Source organism: Chionomys nivalis, chromosome 26, assembly GCF_950005125.1.
Source record: "Chionomys nivalis chromosome 26, mChiNiv1.1, whole genome shotgun sequence".
Lineage (NCBI taxonomy): Eukaryota > Metazoa > Chordata > Mammalia > Rodentia > Cricetidae > Chionomys > Chionomys nivalis.
Genome location: NC_080111.1, coordinates 7,825,203 through 7,842,576, shown reverse-complemented (window position 1 = coordinate 7,842,576; position 17,374 = coordinate 7,825,203). Strand labels below are relative to the sequence as shown.

The 17,374-nt window shown below is 48.8% G+C and overlaps 1 protein-coding gene across 2 annotated transcripts in view; it reads right to left on the bottom strand.

The window, feature by feature from the left end:
* The window catches only part of Stat1 (signal transducer and activator of transcription 1), a 41,224-nt gene that overhangs the window by 16,130 nt on the left and 7,720 nt on the right, over positions 1-17,374 (bottom strand). For both annotated transcript variants that reach the window (XM_057758815.1, XM_057758817.1), the window contains exons 6-15: positions 13,016-13,105; positions 10,705-10,783; positions 8,626-8,717; positions 8,153-8,304; positions 5,953-6,111; positions 5,307-5,399; positions 4,049-4,108; positions 2,744-2,773; positions 2,565-2,658; positions 1,245-1,286 (exon numbers count right to left, since the gene is read on the bottom strand). In XM_057758815.1, coding sequence (XP_057614798.1) covers positions 1,245-1,286; positions 2,565-2,658; positions 2,744-2,773; positions 4,049-4,108; positions 5,307-5,399; positions 5,953-6,111; positions 8,153-8,304; positions 8,626-8,717; positions 10,705-10,783; positions 13,016-13,105 — 891 coding nt within the window. The remainder of the gene's footprint in view (positions 1-1,244; positions 1,287-2,564; positions 2,659-2,743; positions 2,774-4,048; positions 4,109-5,306; positions 5,400-5,952; positions 6,112-8,152; positions 8,305-8,625; positions 8,718-10,704; positions 10,784-13,015; positions 13,106-17,374) is intronic.

Genomic DNA, 17,374 nt, shown 5'->3' with positions numbered 1-17,374 from the left:
AGAAAGGGATAGCTTCCAAAGTGCCTTGGGATCACAGAGGGCACTGGGAGACCTAGGAGGTGACAGAGACAGCTAAGGAAGCTGCCTGGAAGCATTTGCTTCATTGCTTCAGTGACCTCTACTGGTCGTGATGTGGAATGACAGCAAGTGGTGTGTGCACCAAGGACAATTCCAAACCGAACCAGACACAGGCATTGTGTCTATCCATCTCTCATTTCCCCTTTTCTTTTTTTTCTTTTCTTTCCTTTGCTTTTTTTTTTTTTTTGAGACAGAGTTTCTCTGTGTAGCCATGGTCCTGGATCTCCCTTAATAGACCAGGCTGGTCTCCAACGCACAGAGATCCATTTGTCTCTGCCTCCTGAACGCTGGGATTAAAGGCGCGCGCCACTACATTCCTCAGTTTTCAATCGCCACAAACATAACTCCTAAGGCTCAGGCTGTAAAAGGGATCTGTGAGAAGGTGATGGTACCGAGTAGGAGACACGGTGGCAGGGAACCCTTGCAACACCAGGTCTTCGGTATCAGCCACTGTGCTGGACGGTTTCATGTCAACCCAGCACAAGTGACAGACATCTGAGAGAAGGGACCCTCACTTGAGAAAATTCTTCCATAAGATCTGGTTGTAGAGCATTTTCTTTATTAATGATTGGGCGGGGGAAGCCCATGGTAGGTGCCATCCCTGGGCTGGTGGTTATAGAAATTATAACAAAGCAGGCTGAGCAAGCCACGAGGAGCAGGCCAGTAAGCAGCACCCCTCCATGGCCTCTGCATCAGCGCCTGCCTCCAGGATCCTGCTCTGTTTGAGTTCCCATCCTAGCTTCCTCCAGTGACGGACTGCAGTGTGGACGGGTAAGCCAAATAAACCCTTTCCTCTCCAACTTGCTTTTTGTTCCTGGCGTTTCAGCATCTATGAAACATGGCTCATCATAGTAACCATGACTAAGATAGTCACTTCCCTCTCTTGCTGCTTTTCCATGTTTTCTTAGCTAAATTGCACTAACTTCTGGGTCTCTGTTCCTTCACCCAGGTACGAACAATACAAAAGTCCATCGTGCCCCATCCGGTTGGCTGTCTCTGTGGGTCCAATAAGACTGTGGGTTACACTGCCTTCTACGCCAAAAGTACAAAGTCAGGGGAGCATTTCACTGACACCCCAGTGCTCTTTCCTGTCAAGGACCTCCGGATGTGTCCTCTCCGAATACATCAGTCTGGTTAGGACCCCCTCACAGTCCAGAGATGCTCACCTCGTTAGTTCTGTTGCCAGCATTTTTCTGTTCTTTCAGTTGCTGTAAAAGAAAAGACCTCATGGTTAACTTACATGAACGGCTAACCAATACAGTCGACATCTTCATTCACACATCAGTCCCATCAGGACCAGAGAGACGGACGTGGCAGTACTGGCAGAACAGGAAGGAGAGTGACGCCTCCAGCAGCCTGCTGGGATGTGGGCATGCTGATGGAGATGAAGCCCCTGAACTACAGCGCTTCCGTGTGCAATGGTACATCGGCACCATCAGCAGCTCTTTCATGGTCCTAGACTCACGAGGCAGCTTCTTGGCTGTCTCAGCAGTCTCCCAGGCTAGGCTCGGCACCCCAGGTCTCCCAGGCTAGGCTCGGCACCCCAGGTCTCCCAGGCTAGGCTCGGCACCCCAGGTCTCCCAGGCTAGGCTCGGCACCCCAGGTCTCCCAGGCTAGGCTCGGCACCCCAGGTCTCCCAGGCTAGGCTCGGCACCCCAGGTCTCCCAGGCTAGGCTCGGCACCCCAGGTCTCCCAGGCTAGGCTCGGCACCCCAGGTCTCCCAGGCTAGGCTCGGCACCCCAGGTCTCCCAGGCTAGGCTCGGCACCCCAGGTCTCCCAGGCTAGGCTCGGCACCCCAGGTCTCCCAGGCTAGGCTCGGCACCCCAGGTCTCCCAGGCTAGGCTCGGCACCCCAGGTCTCCCAGGCTAGGCTCGGCACCCCAGGTCTCCCAGGCTAGGCTCGGCACCCCAGGTCTCCCAGGCTAGGCTCGGCACCCCAGGTCTCCCAGGCTAGGCTTGGCACCCCAGGCCAACATAGTCTCCCAGATCACACTTCAGTCTTTGAAGTCGAAAGGGCTGTTCTGGACACCCTAGGATGCCCAAGCTGGGCAGAGGCTCTTGTCTCACATGTAACTCCCTAGCCAAGAGGTCTGTGGCTCACAAGCTGGGACCCAGTGAAAAGACGCCCCACCTGTGGACTGGGGCCTCCTCTTGCTACAGTGGGAATCAGGCTGCTACACACTTGGAAAGTGGGAGCGGTGAGGATGGACCGTGGGAATGGCTTTCTTGAGAGCACTGTGGGAGCCATAGTGACCGCTCACAGGCAGAGAGAGCAAGCGCCTACATAATTAATGCGCATGACAGTTGATGAGATCAGTACAGCCCCAAGAGTGCTTCTGGAGTAAGCATGTCAAAAAACACAGCGAGGAGACGAGGGACACGGAGGAGGGACCAGGATGCCGTGGTAGCGTGAGTCTAGGGGCCACTACACTGTGAGAGTTCCAAAGGACCTGCAGCAGCTTTCAGCCAGCAAACCGCTCTGCCTACCAGGTGCCGGAACTCCGCGGCCAGACTTCCGTTGGTGGACTCTTCCATGTTCATCACTTTTGTGTGCGTGCCCAGGATGTTGAACTTCCGAAATCTGTGCAGTGCAAGACACAAAGCCTTAAAATACTTCGAACTCGTAGACAGACAAGAGCAAAGTACAAAGAAGGTGTCTCACCTACCCTTTGACTGTGTTTTTCTCGTTCACGTCTCTGCAAAAAAACAAACAAACAAACAAACAAAAAAAAAACACATGTAGAGTTGAAATACGTTTTAATAGATGCAGATGGCTATACAGATGTATAGATTAAAGATAAAAGCTGGCTGCACAGGTTGCAGGGGGTACTGCAGTTACTTCCTAGCCTGCTGCCCTCCTGCAGTTCACTCAGTAAATATGTCTTCTGGTCCTTTTGTCTATGTGTTGCTTTTATTGGCTAATGAATAAAGAAACTACCTTGGCCTGATAGGGTAGAACTTAGGTAGGCCGGGAAGACTAAACTGAATGCTGGGAGAAAGAAGGGCGGAGTCAGAGAGAAGCCATGGAGCTGCTGGTGATGGATGCTGGGAACTTTACCCGGTAAGCCACATCCACATGGTGATACACAGATTGATAGAGATGGGTTAAATTAAGATGTAAGAGTTAGCCAATAAGAGGCTAGAGCTAATGGGCCACGCAGTGTTTTAATTATTAATACAGTTTCTGTGTGATTATTTCGGGTCTGAGCTAGCCGGGTGGCCGGGAACCAACAAGCTCCTTCCACTAACATTCTTCCTCTAGACCAGGTAAGAAGAGGGAAAGGAGGACGAGAGAAGATGATGTGAGCAATAGTAAGCATCGCATCACACAGTCTGACAAGAGCAGTAGGTGTCGGGGTGGGGAGAGTGTTTCTCCAGTGTAAGCGGTGTGGCTAGGTCAGTGCTAACTGAGATGCAGGGCCCAAGGGAACACAGGACGGGGCTCCTTCATTTGGACTGCCACCGTAAGAGATCCTGCCCACGGCTGGGTCCCCAGCACGGCCTAGAGACACAAATAAGTACAGCAGGCTCCATAGCAACCACCTCGCCCCAGCCCAGTCTCTCACGTCACCTAGAAACCACGGCCCAGCTGGCTGCAAATCACAGCCTGGACCTCGGGTGTGTGCTGGACTAAGGACCTCTTCTCTGGGCTGAGATGTGCAAAGTTCACCGGCTATAGACCTGCCGATGGCAATCTCCTCTCCTCTGTTCTTTTGTTTACTCTAGGTTAGGAAGCACCTGCTCCAGGCATCGCTCTCAGCCCTCAGAAAAGCAGCCAGTGATTTCAGTCTGCTAGGATTGTCCTGAAGGGCCTGGGGCAGCCCAGCAGCCGTCTTTTCCCTCCGGCCACTCTCAGGACATGTAGTCCAGCCCTAGAGCCCGGGAAGAATTTCCAGTCTGCTTATTGGATGGAGAGGTTAATAAAACCAACATTTAAAATAGTATCTTAGATGAGATTAAAGAAATCTTACTTGTCAAATGAGACTTTCACTTTCAAGTTATAATTCAGCTCTTGCAATTTCACCAACAGTCTGGAAAGAAAAACAACAGTCATTACCTTAAAAAAAAAAACCTGTTGACTAAAATGTATTTATTATGTAAATTCCCCAACTATAAACAGTTGTACAGACTGCTCTCTTCCCTTTTAGGTTAGGGTAATCACAATGAACTGGGACAACATTCTAACACTAATGGACTAACAGCGCTGACTTTACATTCTAACCAGAAGTTACTGAAAGCAACGCTTTTGTACAGAACCCCGCCAACAAAGTCTAACCAAAATTCCCACTCTTTTCAATACTATATGGGCAAAAAAGTGAATACCACTCTTTACAAAACTTGTATTTAATTTCCTGTGCTAGCAGGAGAAAATATAAAGCACCGCCAAGAAATGAAATTGCAACTGCTACCCTAGTCAGAAAAAAGCAGGTTAGCACCGATCACTGGCTGTGTAGAAAGAGAGAGTGGACTAAGACCCCATGAGCCTCTGCTCTGATAGCTAGACACCATAGCAACAGGGGGGTGGGGGATGGGACGGACTTGCACCTCTAATCAGGAGCAGGTGATGGGGTTTCCTCTTTCCTATCGGTTGTGAGTTCTAGGTTTCCCTGGTGCTTAACTGTGCTGCTGCAACACTGCCTGCCGGAGAAATAGTGCCTGTGCAGCCACAGATGCCTCTGGAGGAGACGAGGCCAGAGCTGCAGGGCCCAGCTGCTCATCCCCAGGACAACACTTGCTGAATGCAGCCCATTCCCCCAGAATACGCCAAAGCATTTGCAGAACGTCTCTCCAACTCCAGCACGGAGAGAAGCAAGCTACATACATATATAACCCTGGTTTTAACAACTGAAATTGTTAAAACTTACGTACATGGGTCTACATGTGAAATATGCACTCACGCCGTTTTATATTTATAGCAAGATTACGGAGGATAGGCACAGGATGTTCACTGCAGCTGTGCACGGGTATTTAGATCACAGGCCGCTGGTCCAGCCTGGCGAAAGCATTCACTCACAGGACAACGTACATGTCACACACTGTCGCGGTGTCTATCTGGAATTCACACAGCTCCATTATGAGCCTCTGCTCATGCGGGGGAAGGCTGCTGGGAACTGGGTCTGTTATGTGCATTTCTGAGACTCTAAGTTCCTCTTACTATGAAGATGTACTGTTCTGCAGTCAGCAAAAGAAGCAGGCACGTGCGCACACACGGAACTATCCCTACATTACCTCAACTTCACAGTGAACTGCACCCCGGTCTTCAATACCAGCGGCCTCTGGGGATGAGTTGGCATGCATGGCTGTCGCTCCACCACGAAGGAGCTGTCAGTGTCCAGGAAAGCAGATAAGTAAGAATTGCCATCAAACTTAACGCAGTGAAAAATAAACAGATGAATTTTTTCCCCCCAAAGAGGAAATAGACGGAAAAATGGAAGGACTGAAAACATTGGAGTACCCGAAAATATTCTGAGAGTCTGACAAACTCGATAAGAAAAGGAATGTCTGTTCTAAGTGTGGCACAACCTCCAGGTCACTGGGGATGGGGAAAGAGGCCATGGAGGAGTAGCCTGAGGGACCCATTGGCTAACAGGGAATGGAGGACCAAACCAACAGCCTGGGTGAGTCTCAGAGCCTGGGTGGAAAGGCAGCGAAGGGCCTGGGAGATGAGAAGACCGGATATGAAAGCCAGGCATATGGGGAGGCCATAGCACAGGGGGAAGGGACAGACATTCTGAGGTCAGACTTGTTGAACCAGACAGACTGGCTGAGGGGCAGAAGGAGAAGAGGCATTGGCAGAAGCCAGGAACCTCGCACAGGCCATCAAACCCTTCCAAACCGATGGGCTTTCTGGAGGCAGCCGGTCCTCCGGGCTTACCTCTGAATGAGCTGTTGGAACAGGACGAAGGTGCGGTCTGATAGGACCTGTTTGTTTTTGGTGATCGGGTCCGGTTCATAGGTGAACTTTTGTTCCAGCTCCTCCAGCTTTTTTAGCTGCTGACGAACTTGCTGCAGACTCTCCGCGACGATGGTGAACCTGGGGAGGTACAAGACGCGAGTGTCAGTGAGCCACAGTCCCAAAGCAAGCAGCCTGGCCTGCAGAGACTCAGAGTCCACACTCAGGGAGAGATGGGGAGGTGGGGGTCTGTGGTAGCCTTCAGCTCAGTTACTTGTAGAGTAAAACTTAGCATGCAACTGAAGAATTGCAACACGGTTCTGAGAGCTGCAGGCCTGAAGATTTTTGCCAACTTGACAGGCTATCGTTTTTTCTGGGAACCTCGACTGAAAAAGTCTCCATCAGATTGCCCTAGGCAAGCCTGTAGGCATTTTCTCAATTAGTGTCTAATGTGAGAGGACCCAGCCCACTGTGGGTGGTGCCAACCCTGGGTAGGTTATCCCAGGATGAATAAGAAGCAGTCTGAGCAAGCCAAGGGGAGCAATCTAGTAAGCAGCACCCCTCTTTGACTTCCGCTTCAGTTCCTGTTTCCAGGTTCCTGCTTTGGGTTCCTGCCCCGACTTCCCTTAGTGAACAAGCATGGCCTGAGAGGGGTGAGCTGAAATAACACTTTCCTCTCTAAGTTGCTTCTAGTCATGGGTTCTTCTCACAGCAATAGAAACCCTGACCAAGACAGCTATACAAAGCAAGTCTACCGGGCAGGGCAGGGGCTCCAGGTAATCTCTGATTTCAGGGTAGCTAGGATTTCAAAAGGGCCAAGCATGGAGGAGAGACGGGACCAGTCGAGCAGATGCCTCAGGAAACACTGCTTAAGGGTAGGCTGATGCTGCAAGGCCTCTTAGAGACACTATGAGGGGCTGGGCTTGGGGTAGCCTAGAAGAGGAGAGGAAAGAAAGGAGAAGTGGCACAGGTCACATCCTCTAAACTGACCAAGGAAGAAGTTAGTGACTGCCCTGGGCACAGCTCACATCCTCTAAACTGACCAAGGAGGACACTAGTGACTGCCCTGGGGCTTTTCCTTCCTGACAGTCAACTGCTAATGACGTCCCACTTCTGAGGCAGGCATACAGGGTACCACACTTACTCAGAGAACCAGAGTAGAAAATCTTTGAGAAAACACCTGCCCCTCATGGAAAATGCCGACTTCTCATGGGGGCTTTCCAACTCGGACCCACATCACCAGGGGGCTCCTCATTGTGATGTGGGTGCTTTGCTGTGGAGAATCTGCCGGGGTCTCCCAGGAGATCCCTTCCGACGGTGACTCACAGAGAAGATGGCAATCTACATACTGAGAGTCAGTGCCACAGAAAGAGGTTTTGTGACCTATGGCTGCCATCATGGTCTCCAGATAGCCCAGGGCTGACCAACTGAGGGCCTAGGAAAACAGCATCCTCAGGGTACAAGGTCATACAGGGTTGGGAAACTCTCCTCTACCCATGAGCAACTTAGGATACAGATGGACAATTTACAGGATGAAGATAAATGGATGTATGTTCATTTTAACTTAAAAAAAAATAGTCAATTTCGGGGCTGGAGAGATGGCTCAGAAGCAAAGAGCCCTGACTGCTCTTTCAGAGGACCTGAGTTCAATTCCCAGCAACCACATGGTGGCTCACAGCCATCTGTAGTAAGATCTGGTGCCCTCTTCTGACATGTAGGCAGCAAGACACTGTATGCATAATAAATAAATTAAAAAAAAAAACAGTTCAGTCTCAATAACCCCACTAGCCCTCTGGCTCGGGGTCCCTGGTGACATCTTAGACCACCATCCCTTCGCTTCCATTCCAAGGTTCCACTGCTCCATCCTCAGCGGTTCTCAGAGGCCCTTCCCTGGACCACGGTAACAGGCTAGCAGTGAACTGGCTGATGGGCTTCTGTTTCTATTCTGTCCTCCAGCCTGCTGCCAGGGTGCCCTTTCTAAACATAGACGCAGAGAGAATGTGGACCCTGTGTGAGAGAGAAGCCTGCTTCGTTTTCAAGGGCCAGCATAGCGAGGCCGGTTCAAGAAAGGGACTGAGGTCTTTCTTCCATGGTCAGTAGCGGCACCTGTTCCCCTGCCCGTGCCCCCTCTCTGGCCATCCAGCAGGTCATCTGCAAACTCTGCAGTGCAGGCACAGCTTACCAGCTCTGCAGCTGATCGAGGCAAGCATTGGGCGGTCCTCCGATACAGGCGCTCTGCTGTCTTCGCTTCCACTCCACCAACTCGTCGTTGATCAGGACGTTCTGCGTGAGCTCGATGGCGTTCAACAGCTCTCGTATTTTGTGAATTATCTCCTAAAGGAAAAGGAAGCCCCGGGGGGGGGGGGTAAATTCACTGGTAACTACTGAACTTGGCAAGATTTTTTAAAGCAAAGCGCGTCTCTCTTCATTCTCAGCTGGAACTCTCTGAGCAAAGTGGTGTATGGGTCTGCTTTCTCCAGGCCGGTGGGCTGGCTTAGCAGGCAAAGACATTCACTAAGCCCAAGCTTGGTTCCCGGGGCTCACACAGTGGGAGGAGGGGAGGGGCTCCTATAAATGGTCTCTATCCACCCCCAAACAAAGATGCAATTAAAGAATGAACTTTCTTTTCCCGTTTAAACCGGAAGCAGCCGCTACCTTTCTCTTATTGTCCAGCATTAGGAACATCTTGTGAAGTACCAACTGTTCTTGCTTCTGGTCACTCTTGGCCACGCCATTGGCTTCACTTTCTGTCAACGAAGGAAGAGGAGGTAGGCATACATGTGCAAAAAGATCAATCCGACCAAAGCAAGAGTCACACGAGCTGATGTAAAATGTGATAAAAATGCGAAGTCTGACTCTTGTTTGAGGTTAATTGATAATTTGACAGAATCTAGAATCACCTGGGGACAGGCTCCCAGCATGCCTGCACTGGGGACAGATACCTGTGTTGGGGACAGGCTCCCGGCATGCCTGCGCTGGGGACAGATGCCTGTGTTGGGGACAGATACCTGTGTTGGGGACAGGCTCCCGGCATGCCTGCGCTGGGGACAGATGCCTGTGTTGGGGACAGGCTCCTGGCATGCCTGCGCTAGGGACAGAGCCTGTGTTGGGGACAGGCTCCTGGCATAACTGCACTGGGGACAGGCTCTCGGCATGCCTGCGCTGGGGACAGGCTCCTGGCATGCCTGCGCTGGGGACAGATGCCTGTGTTGGGGACAGGCTCCTGGCATAACTGCACTGGGGACAGGCTCTCGGCATGCCTGCGCTGGGGACAGGCTCCCAGCATGCCTGTGAGGGATTACAGTGACTGAAAACCCTACCTGGGCGGTGGGCAGGACCAGTCTCTGGGCAGGGACCCTGGACTATACAACAGGAAGAGGGGACCTGAGTGCAGCATCCTTGTCTCTCTCTGCTTCCAGCTTGTAGATGCGACATGACAGCATGCTGTCATGCAAGCTGACGGCCACCCCACTGTAACGAACTGCACTATGAGCTGAGGGCTAAAAGGAAACCCTTCTCCCTTAAGCTGCTTTTGCTCGAGTATTTTCTCACAGCCGTCGGGAAAGATACTAAGACAGTATTTACTGGGGAAAAAAAATGAGAAAAACGTCTCCTAAGTATATAAACAGCTAAGTGCATCCTGTTTAAACTGAGTACCAGTTCTCGGCAACCCACGTGGACTGGAAAATTACAAATTCCCATGAAAAACTGGAAATCTACTACTTAAGTCATGGTCCAAGTTTTAGTGCAAAACTTTACCTAAGTGTACACAAATCTCGTCCGTGGCCTTGAGAAGTGGACAAACAAGAAAGTAGCAGCTGCAGTGCCTTTGCCCCACATCTTCTCCACCACCCCACCCGCCCACTCTAATAATCTGTCCCTGCCAACCAGATGATTACCAGGGCGCCGTGCTCTGCAGCCTGGCCTTTTGGGGTCATTTTAGTTTCTGTTATCATTTTAAAAAGGCAACACTAAAACAGGTGACGTTGCTGTCACACGCGAGCAGCGCTGCGGAGTTAGGACACAGAAACGCCATTTGGGTACCACTCTACCTTTGCCAACAAAGACTGCGTTCTCCTCCCTTAAAACATCTGACAAAGGCTGGAGACAATTTTGATCATCACGACTGGGGGTTTCTGGATAGTACCACGAGCATCTGGTGATGGAACCACAGACGCTGCTAAACACGACACAAGATCGTGCTGCAAAGAAAAATATCTGGTCCAGCAGAACTGGGCACGTAAGACATACTGGCCTGGGTCATCAGGAGCCCAAAGCAGACAACCAATCAGAAAACATCTGGCAAATGTTCACTGCTGTAGACAGGGAAAAATGCAGAAAACATCTGGCAAATGTTCACTACTGTAGACAGGGAAAAAATACAGAAAACATCTGGCAAATGTTCACTACTGTAGACAGGGAAAAATGCAGAAAATATCTGGCAAATGTTCACTGCTGTAGACAGGGAAAATATAGAAAACATCTGGCAAATGTTCACTACTGTAGACAGGGAAAAATGCAGAAAACATCTGGCAAACATTCACTGCTGTAGACAGGGGAAAAAGACAGAAAACATCTGGCAAATGTTCACTACTGTAGACAGGGGAAAAAGACAGAAAACATCTGGCAAATGTTCACTACTGTAGACAGGGAAAAAATACAGAAAATATCTGGCAAATGTTCACTACTGTAGACAGGGAAAATATAGCCAGTGAACACTGTTTTAATTCTTACCTCTATTCTGCGAGGTTTTGCACTTAAAGTCATATTCGTCCTGTAAATCTTCTAGGGTCTTGATTTCATGCTCTATGCACTGCAAATAAAGATAAAAATAAGTTTTCTAGGGCTGGAGAGATGGCTCAGAGGTTAAGAGCATTGCCTGCTCTTCCAAAGGTCCTGAGTTCAATTCCCAGCAACCACATGGTGGCTCACAACCATCTGTAATGGGGTCTAGTGCCCTCTTCTGGCCTGCAGGCATACACACAGACAGAATATTGTATACATAATAAATAAATAAATATTTAAAAAAAATAAGTTTTCTACCATCCTAAAAGATGAGTCAGCCTTGTAGAGCTCTCATCTTTTACACAAAATATTTCCATAATAAGAATGTAACACTTCAGAGGGCAGAGCAAGCCTGAGGCTTCCCGCTGAAGATAATGCAATGAGGGGAGCCCTGGTACACCCCTTACTGACAGAGCCATCAGATGAGAAAAGAAACAATCAGGAGAGTGGCTTTAGCACGGGGACTTGCTGTCTGGAATGACGTATACTGAAATGCCTGCAAAGTTGATTAGTACAATTGTAGCATGGACTCCTGTCCTATGGTACACTGACTGTACATATTATAACACAGCATCTGTCCTCTGATACACTGTCTGTATATATTATAACACAGCATCTGTCCCCTCTGGTACACTGACTGTACATATTATAACACAGCATCTGTCCCCTCTGGTACACTGACTGTACATATTATAACACAGCATCTGTCCCCTCTGGTACACTGTCTGTACATATTATAACACAGCATCTGTCCCCTCTGGTACACTGTCTGTACATATTATAACACAGCATCTGTCCCCTCTGGTACACTGTCTGTATATATAATAACACAGCATCCGGTCCCCTCTGGTACACTGACTGTATATATTATAACACAGCATCTGTCCCCTCTGGTACACTGACTGTATATATTATAACACAGCATCCGGTCCCCTCTGGTACACTGTCTGTATATATTATAACACAGCATCCTATTCTCTGGTACACTGACTGTATATATTATAACACAGCATCTGTCCCCTCTGGTACACTGACTGTATATATTATAACACAGCATCCTGTCCTCTGGTACACTGACTGTACATATTATAACACAGCATCCTGTTCTCTGGTACACTGACTGTATATATTATAACACAGCAAGCATCCTGTCCCCTCTGGTATACTGACTGTATATATTATAACATGGCACCCTGGCCCTCTGGGACATTGAACTGTGTGCCTGTGTGACTAGGGCAGTCCTGGTGTGACTACGGTGAGCAGCTGTGTCTGCGTGACTAGGGCAGTCCTGGTGTGACTACGGTGAGCAGCTGTGTCTGTGTGACTAGAGCAGTCCTGGTGTGACTATGGTGAGCAGGTGTGACTGTGTGACTGGGGCAGTCCAGGTGTGACTATGGTGAGCAGGTGTGACTGTGTTACTGGGGCAGTCCTGGTGTGACTATGGTGAGCAGGTGTGTCTGTGTGGTTAACAGGGTCCTCTTACTCTGACACAGCTCGGTTGAACAAACTGTATGTTCATCCTACAAACAAGCCTCGTTTTTCTGAGATCTGGTCACATGTCTACATATGCTTTCTCTGGATTTCTCGACTATTCCCACATTAAGGCCACGTACATCTCTACTTTAGTGGAGCAGTTCCCTAACAGATGGCAGAATAAAGCCGCGGCAAGAATTTGGGGTTCAGAAAGGTGCTCCTGTTACCCAGAACTCCAGCACTACTGAACCTCTCGGCTAGGGGGCTTTTCCTATGTCATATGTCATATGGAGTGGGGTGGACAGGAGGGCCCTCAGTGGTTTGTTTTCTGTCTTGGGGCTTTATCTTAAGGTTGCGGGAGGACCTTTCATTCTAATCAAGTGTACTGAGACGTATTTGAATGAAATAGGTTTTGTTCCTCTTCCGAGCCCTAGAGTAAATCTGCTCTAGAAGATGCGTCACAGGGAGCTCCGTGTAACTCCAGGGACACCCCGTGAGAAATGTGGCTGGACAGCAAGGGCAAAGTCAACCTTGACCGCATGAGCCACAGGAAGAGAAAGAAGGTCAGGGTTCAGAAGCCAAAGCAGAGGCCATAAGACACGGAGCTGACCAGTTTGCCTACTTCTGTTTAGAACTTTAGAATGATTTTTTTTTCTTTTCAACTTAGATTAGGTTCTAATTAATTAATTAATATAATTTCAAATTATATTAGGTCCACACCTAGAGAAACGGACACGTTGCCCCCTGGGAGGTTGTGGAAGAAGGCGTGTGTTCACTCAGTACTCACCATGACTTGGTCCTTCACATTTCTGACCTTGCTGTCCAGTTCCTTCTGTTTATCCAGCATCACGGTGTTCTGAATGTTCCCCTCCTGGGCCTTTAACGGGAAACACACTGTCAATAGCCATCCCTTTCTCTGACACATTTACTTGCTTGCCTACACTCCAAAGCCAGTCCTGTGCCTTGTGGCCTGCCTACCTCTAAGACTTTTAGCGATTCCCCATATATGAATCCAAAACAAAACAAAACAAAAATCCCTCATTTCTCAAGGCCCTGGAAAATGCTGCCAAACTGCTATAAAAGCTAAAGAAGGGTAGGCATATTCGTGCCAAGGGTTGTGTAAGTTTCCGTTAACATATCTGTGTAATTGAATGGAGTGTGCAAGCATTACTTCAAGTTTGTCAAATTCTGCACACAGGTCCATAACGATTACCTTACGACCTTGTGATTCAAAGAGTCTCTCTAGGCCAGCAACACCTTCGTCTGACAGCTTTCCTGAAGTGCAATCACAGGCCCTAATCCAGAGGCTAAGTCAGAACCACATCCCCTGCATCCTAGTGACTCAGGGGTCCACCAAAATTCAAAGGTACTGCCACTCGAGACCAGTGAGGCCACCGCTCCACTACATAATCTATAATCAATACAGATCTGGGTTCTTGAGGGAGTCATGCGTCCTGACAGAGGGTTCAGACATCAGCACCTGTGTTCACCACCTTGGGTCATACCTAAGCTGGGGCAATGTCAGGCAATACTCTGGACCTAGCTGTGAGTGGTAAGACAGCACCTGTATCTCTGGGATCCTAGCAAAAGCCGTGTCCACCAGCTGTGCCTGCATGGCCTTCACAGCCCGGACTCGATCTAGATTTGACCTGGCACCAGGAAAGCTTGCCCCACGGAGAGGTGTAAGCAAACGCATTTCCCCTCGTGCTTCTGGGTCTTCACTATTACCTTTCAAAATACCTTATATTTTATCTCTTTAAACTAATAGAAAAAATGCATTAAAATTGCACAATGTAATGATCACGTGACATTTCAACAGCTTATCAACCATTGGGTAATGCTTTGGTCAGAGCAAGCATATGCAACACTTCTCCACGGCAGACGGCTCGGCATCACCGTACAGTTGAGCACCACTGGCTTTTCTGGACTACGTAGTGACCGCTGTAACAGTTCCTCTACAGTGAAGCAGCATCTAGAGCCGCCCCTTTGAAACCGAAGGTCTATAAAACATTTGAAATCTATTCTTTCATTCTGAGACAGTCTTCCGTACCCAGAGAAGCCTTGAACTGTAACTGAGTGTGACCTTAAACTCCTCAGACACTCACGCAAGTCCTGAGATTATAGTCGTACACTAACTACCATGCTACCCTGGAAGTTGATTCTTACATTTAACGTGATCATATAGCTATCTTCACCATATTTAGTGGGAGGCGCACAACTTCCCAGTGCTTTGAGGTACCATCTTCATAACACACATTTCTGGCTGAGTTTATTTCTCAGTGTTCCTGCTCATTTTTCCACTCAGAAGACAGACCCTTGAAGCCGTGGTTCATTAGGGATGACTACAGTATGCTGCCACTCTCTCCCATTCTATCTGAGTTTCTCAGGCTTTCCTTGCTATTAATTTCCATTCGTTTTTCACAAGGATTTCAAAATTGTCTTGGACAGCTTTAGAACACATATTACAATTTTTATTAGGATTTCATTAAAATTATTAACTAACTCAGTGAAAGCTCATAGTTGACGTTCTTAATGCGCATGCTTTTTTGTCTCGTTGGGATTTTGGATATTTTAGAACAGCTTCCTACAGACAAGGGTGGCCCTCAACATTCTGTGTGGCCCGGAACGCCTGACCTTCCTCTTTCCCCAAGCTGTGTGGAATGACTGACAGGTCGCACACCACCACAACCACTTCAATTACTGAGCTCGTGTTTTTGTCATAACTGCGTTGGCCAACACCACCAACACAGCACGCACACACAGAGGAAGTACCAGTCACCCGCACCGCGTGCTGCTGACATACTGGAATTTTCCAGTGAACTATTGTCCCTAGAACATGACATGAGGAAGAGACTATATTTTAACTCATCAATGAGAGAGCCATCAGTTCTTATCTGTACGATGTTTTCTCAACTATGGGCTCAAGATTTTATCAGAACTCTCTAGAATTTTTGCAGAGAAGTCAAGGCTTTTTCTTCTTGTATCTTGTAAGACAGAGAATTACATTAATAGATTTCCCAAGAAGTCTACCTTTGCAACTGCTAATAAACCCTACTTATCATGAAATACACTTTTTATAGTTCAGCACTCAATTCGGTTCCATGCCATTTTACTTAGGGTTTTTGTGCGGATATCACACAGACATCCATGAGCAAATCTGGTCTGTGACTGTTTCCTGCCCTGGTTTTTATCAAGCTCCACAGAAAGTTATGTTGTTGTTGTTGTTGTCTTCATTTCAGCAGAAGTTTGAGACATCTGACTACTAGCAGTTTCAAAAGTATGTGAAACGGACTAGCATCCTGAGTCCCATATGTCACCTCACAACGGTGACGACAAAAGGGACTTCTCTGGCTTCGGAACGAGTCACTTCCCTGTGTAGCTCCATAAGGAGGTTCCTGCCCATTCTAGGAGATATTCGCTGGGGTCTGCTTCAAAGCCATGTGGGTGCCATGTCGTATGTGCCCAATCGAGGAAAAGATCCCTGAAGGATCCTGACTTCCTGGTCCCCTCCCAAACTATCAAAGCTAGTTGGGTGACCAGAGTGCGGACAGGAAATGTTAAGAATGGGACACACTCCCTTACAGCTGCCTCATTGATGAACGATGCTTAGTGGAGTCCAAGCATCCCCCTGTTTCAGTCCATTCATGTGACTCTGGTATTTCCCTCTTGCCCCGGCTCCTCTGCCCTACCCCCATCTCCTGTTAGGAAATGGCTTCTTTGGGACCACACTGGCACTCATTTAATGCCAAGATCATTAAGACCACTCTAAAGCTTTTTAACAACCCAGGAACACTGCAGCCACAGAGGTACCAAAGGCAGTAGATAAAACATTTATAGTCTCCTAGAAAAATATGTGTAATGTAATTTTTTTTCTAAAAATTTTATTGAGAAACAATGGGGTGGGGGTGAGGTAGCTCTAGGAGATGGCTGAGTGAGCAAAGCCCTTGCGGTGAATGCAGAGGGCCTGAGTTCAAATACCCAGCAAGTGTAAAACCCAGGCACGTCATTGTATTCCTGCAACCCCAGGGCAGAGACAGGCAGGTCCTGAGAAATCAAGGCCAGCCAGCCAAGGCCAAGGAGAGCTTCAGGTTCAGTTAGAGAACCTGTCTGAAAAATTACAGTGGAGAGTGACGGAGAAAACAGGAGACTTCTCACGTCTCCTCCTCTGGCCTCAGTGTGCTCATGCATAGGTGCGTGCACACACAGACACACGTACACAGAAGGAAACTAACAGGGGACACCACTTTCTGGGGCAGCTCAGAATTTCACACGTTTGGCTGCTTTAACCTGTTGGAGCACACACACGTATTAGGACGTTTCATCCGCAGCCCGCGGATCCCACTGGCCCCAAACTGCATTATTTTCATGCACACACCAGGCTTGTCCTCCAGCTCACATGCACTTAATGATGACAAGAAAATGTTGACGTTAGCTGTGGGGGAGGGGTGGCAAGGAAATGTCGGACTAGAACACCATGGGTGGCTGCTGTGCCTCTCACTCTCCCTAAGCCGCACCCCACCCGATCCCACAACTAAGACTTTCCTTCACATCCAAAGGGGCCTTGGCAAAGGGTGCAACCCTTGGGGGTCATCGGGGCGGCTCAAAATGAACCTCTCCCCCAAGTCATATGTATTTTTAACCAGCAGTTCAAAAGCGGGTAAGCCTTCAAGTCCCTGTGAGGTAGCCAGAGGGCAGGACTGGTATGGCAGAGCGGAGATTGCCCCTGCTGCCTGCAATGCCCACGCTAGACTCGAGGCCAAATGTGAAGGGTGGCAAACCAGTGTGCAAAGGTGGGTAGTCTGTCCTTCTGTCAAGCTGGTGTATCTGACACATAAGGAGAGCCACCGCATGCTGCCGCTAGCATGGAAATCTCGTGTAAAGAAAAACCCCCTCTGCAGGCTTCTTACACACACGCCAGCTGGGGGTCAGCCTGCTCCGCTAGGAGCCAAGGCAGCCAGACTTCACTGTAATTCTGATATACATACCTTAGGACAGGTACCAAATGAGCCATGCAGCTTCAGGTTAGGACAAACAATATTACGTGCATAGCACGTCAAAGCGTCTTCACCATCGTAGGCGAACAGTATCTAAACGCCCGAGGGAAGCACGGGTTCTCCAGGACTGTGGCAAAAGGTCACAAAAGCAG